Source organism: Cariama cristata, unplaced genomic scaffold (assembly GCF_000690535.1).
Source record: "Cariama cristata isolate BGI_N322 unplaced genomic scaffold, ASM69053v1 scaffold17995, whole genome shotgun sequence".
Lineage (NCBI taxonomy): Eukaryota > Metazoa > Chordata > Aves > Cariamiformes > Cariamidae > Cariama > Cariama cristata.
Window position 1 is genome coordinate 15312 of NW_009617126.1, and position 4433 is coordinate 19744.

Sequence of the window (4433 nt, forward strand, 5' to 3'; positions counted from 1 at the left end):
GGTGCTTGTTCCCTGCCACCAAATTGCCTGTAGCCTAGTGGTTACAGCTGAAGAAAAAAATAAAGTATTCAGCTTGTTTGGACATCTAGCAAAAATACCCATGTGACATCCTGCTACTTGTAGTCAAAATACCAGAGTAAAATCCGTCCGCTGGTTTTATTACCAAACTCAGGGATTTTTACCTGCCAAAACCCATGGCAATATGCTACTGAGGTAAAGTACTGAAATACTGCCATTAAGGGTCTTATAAGGTTTTATAAGGCTTTTATTTTCTTAATTAATCCTGAAAGGTCACTAGTCACTGTATCAGTTGCTTACTGAAGACTCTCTATGAATATGAAAAACAAAGTGAAAGCTTCTCTATAGAGCTGTAGGCTCTATAACACAAGCTACTCCTCAGTTGCTGTAGCAGCAGTAACTTAAGTGAATTGGCTTATAGATTTTTAGCCGCTTGGTGAAGTACCCTTTCTATGTATTCACTAGCAAATGCATTTTCATGTTTCTTATTTTACTTTGGGAGTGATGCTTTGAAACTGTAGAAAGAATGCAGTTCTGGTGCCTACAGAAAGGACTCTGAGGGCTCCCCAGTGAACATTTCCCTATGCCCTGGGACACCTGAAGTTCTTGAGTAGATCTTTGCTCTACATGGAAACAAAGTGCTCTGAAATGATAGTCACCACAGACTACTTAAGATGGCAACAGAGATCTCTGAACCCCTTAGCAATCATTAGATAACTGCCACAGCTGGAAGTGTCCTGAGAAGAGAAGAAGAGGGAAAAATGGACTCAAAATTAAAAACCAAGTGGGACAACTGAAAATATTAGAACAAACTTTGAATGTCTTAAAAATGGTAAGAAGAAAATTGCGAGCAGCTGGCACGGTTTTGTCAAAATCAGGAACATTTTTAACAGTCCCACAGTAGTGCCTCATGCTTAGGTCTAGTCAACACTTCCAGTAAAGTCTCGGTGGACTGAGATGTGCAGATGACAATAGCTTGTATGCACAGAAGACAGTAAGAATTCAAATTCAAGAAGGTAGTAAGAGGTACCTTCCTAAGTCAAGAAGCTTTCTTTCAATAGCTGATTAATAAGTCAAATTGCACAAAAGACAAAGAATAATTCATTAAGGAGCAAAAGATTTGGGGAGCTATTGTGGGTTACAACACAAATAAGACAACGCTTGGGAGCAGGAGAATCTCACTTCTGTTGTGCACAAGGTAGAAGTAAGCCTCGGCAGTACTACTCCATCCAGCCTCAGGCACTTTGCTTTGAGAAAGATGTAGGCAGATTAGAGATGCACCAAAGGAAAAACACTAAAGAAATAAGAGACTATAAGGATGAACAGATACTCTGGCTCTTCTAGGAGAGACGGCTGAAGAGGGAGGCTGTTATGGAAAAGATGGGAACATTATTTTTTTTTGCTTCCTCAGTGACATAAGGCAGGAAGCAGCCAGCTTAACTTGCAGCAAGATTTCAGCTAGTTCATGGAAGAAAAATTTAAGTGTTTCTGTGACTTCCAGTCAGGTTCTGCATTGGACTCGCGCCATGGATCCCACCAGTGGTGGTATGGTTAATAGTACTGACAATTCTTTGACCAATTAGGAACTCTCAGTTCAGCACTGATAATTAGAATATTTCTGTTGGTTGTCGTATGGCTGTAGACTTTAAAAGACAGTTGTATGTGGTTGGATGTTCTCATCAAATTGATTTGATGTCAGGTTAAAAAGCCAATCGACCTGGAGAAGGCTGGTTCTACTGTGTCTCTTCCAGGCAGATTGTTTGTCTGATAAAGGGGTCCCTCTTTCTCCAGGGACTGTAATGGAGCTTTATGCAATCAACCAGTCTCATTAAACATGTAGGAGATCAATCTCTGCCTAGTTTGACCAAAGTTAGTTATCTCGGGGAATAGTCAGAAGCATGTTTTAGGCTTGTATAAGCCTCATCTCCACAGAAAACAGACTTAACTGTAAATGGGGATAAGATTTTTTTTTCCCAACACACGCAGTAATATAATGAAATTCTTATGGAAAACTGGTGTTCTATCCCTCTTCAAAAAAAAACCATTTTTTTTATCAGTCTACCAAAGAAGTACTTGCTATTGGGGAGGTGGGGGTGTGTCAGCTGGTGGTTCTTGCATAACAGCTCCTGAATATAAAGCTAGAGGCCAGGGCTGGGATGCAGCTGGAACAGGTTTGTGCAGCCGTGTGGAAGGGATATGCAGTGGGACTTAGAAATGTACAGGGAACAACAAAGAGATTTTTTTGAAGAGGACATGCAAGATCTTCGTGACAAAGGAGGCAACAGGAAAAGGAGAGTCTCTTAGTTACAACACAGAAAGAAGGAAAGGATTAGGGTGGGCTGGAATGCAGAGCTTTCCTCTCGCAGGAAATGGTACCATTTGAAAAAAATACAGATTTTTATTTTTATTTAAATAGGGTTTTCTTCTACTGGAAAAACTGTTTCAAACAGTTCAAATGGAAAAACATTTTCAAACTGCTCTAAGAAGAAAATAATGTTGGTTAACACTTCAGCTTGTCTTTTTTTTTTTTAATAATAAACTGCTTCTGGGATAGGTGTTAAAGGCATATATGCACCTACATTTGGCATAAAGTTGAGAGCACAGGGTATCCAGCCAGGGGAGAACAGGGCCAAGCAAGTGGTACCTCAGCAGGATCTCCTTGGCTTATCCTGTAGTGCTGTCGTCTGATGCACCTTGCACCCAAACAAGCTGTAATTGACAGCCAAGACTAATTACCCAGACAACTCCTGGTACTCAGGCTAGCTTGTTTTATGAAGAGGGTTAATTGCTGCTGACTTCCAATGATGCGCTGCTAATAAACGTGGGTAAGAACAAAACAGAAGCCAGATGGATGCCAAAGGAACTGATCCCTGGATTCCCCAGTGTGTGGATCTGACACTGTGTATTAGCAGCAGGCAAAATTGCAGGCTGGTCATTAATATTAACATAGATACTTTCTTCTATTTTTCCTGCTATCAAGAACAAAAGTAGGATTAGGCTGTATTTTGTTTAATGAGGGGGATGTTGATTTAGACCTCTGACATGTCAGTTCACATTTACCTCATCAGGGAAGACACCAGTGAGGTGCAAAATCTCTCTGGAACGTAGGGCGGCAGCAATGCAATTGCACACCCCCAACTTGCACCTGATCTTCCCGCACAGGCAGGGAGAGCTTGGTGCTCAGAAGAGGTCCTGGAGGTATGGCAGGTCACTGCGCTCCTGGAGCACTTGAACTTTCTACCCAAAATTCAAAGTCAGTAAAGATGTTACTGCAGGGTTCTCCTTCCAACAGTGTACCCAGGCTGAGCATCCAGAATCCATCTTTCAGTAGGTAATTGGGCACACTGAGGTTGAAGGTTGCAATTATTTATAATGCATGGTGTTCACTGAAAGACCAGCAGCATTTGTCAGGCACTGAGCATTTCGGCGATTCCATCCTCTAGAGCAATACCCACGCATGCCTCTTGCCCTATTTTGAATGCTTCAGCAGAGCCTGCTTACATGGTGGACCCCAGACCACCCATCCATTTTTGTCCCAGGCTTCATGCATGTTTGGGTACAAAAGGAGAGCATCTGCTGCTGGCTAGCCAGAGGCAGTCGCTCAGCCTGGAGGTGGGCAGCCCAGCACACAAGGTGCAGTTGTTTTCTCCACAACTGTCCTTACCCAGCCAGAGCAATTATTAGGAACCAAGACTCTCAAGCCTAAATAGCATGATGTCTTTTTACTGTCCCTTGACACAGCAGTGAATGCCTCAGAACAGAACACAATTCTGTACAGTAAGATGTCAACACATGAAAACCTAGCAACACAGAGCAAGCAAGGTGTGGAGAAAAGTCTTCAAGGAGAAGAAGGGAAGGATCTATGCTGCAGGGTGACTTAATAAGAACAAGAGTGAAACTATTTGCGTTTTAGTGAAAAGCATCTCTGAGTGCCTGGGACTCCTTTTTTTTTATTATTTTATGTGCTGCTAGTGCTTTTAGTTAAGAATATAGCCATTCTGCTATAGATGAAAGAATTGTGACAGCAGTGCCTGTTCCCAAAAGGTATGCCGTGGGAATATGGTTGTATTTCATACCTTCTCAGCTTTGTGACTTGCAGGAAAATATTTAGGAAGCCTGGAAGTGCAAGGAAGTACATGCAGGAGAATTTCAAAAGCATAACTGATAGGCATGCATCTATTTTCACTGCAGTTTAGGTACACAAATACCTGCCTGGATTTTCTTAGTATGGCAAAGGAAAATAATACTCCTTTTCTTCTTCTTCCAACAGTATCTAGCAATACAGATCTCTCCTGATCAGGTGATGTCCTTTGGTGGCTCCACAGACCCCTGTGCTATGTGCTTTCTCTACAGTATTGGCAAGATAGGGGAGCAGGAGAACAAGATCTACTCCAAATTGCTTTGTGACCTGCTGA

At 42.1% G+C, this 4433-nt stretch overlaps 1 protein-coding gene across 1 annotated transcript in view; it reads left to right on the forward strand.

Moving 5' to 3' along the window:
* The window catches only part of LOC104161863 (macrophage migration inhibitory factor-like), a 5667-nt gene that overhangs the window by 463 nt on the left and 771 nt on the right, over window positions 1-4433 (forward strand). The window contains exon 2 of the mRNA XM_009700436.1: window positions 4289-4431. Within this exon, the coding sequence (XP_009698738.1) occupies window positions 4289-4431 (143 nt within the window). The remainder of the gene's footprint in view (window positions 1-4288; window positions 4432-4433) is intronic.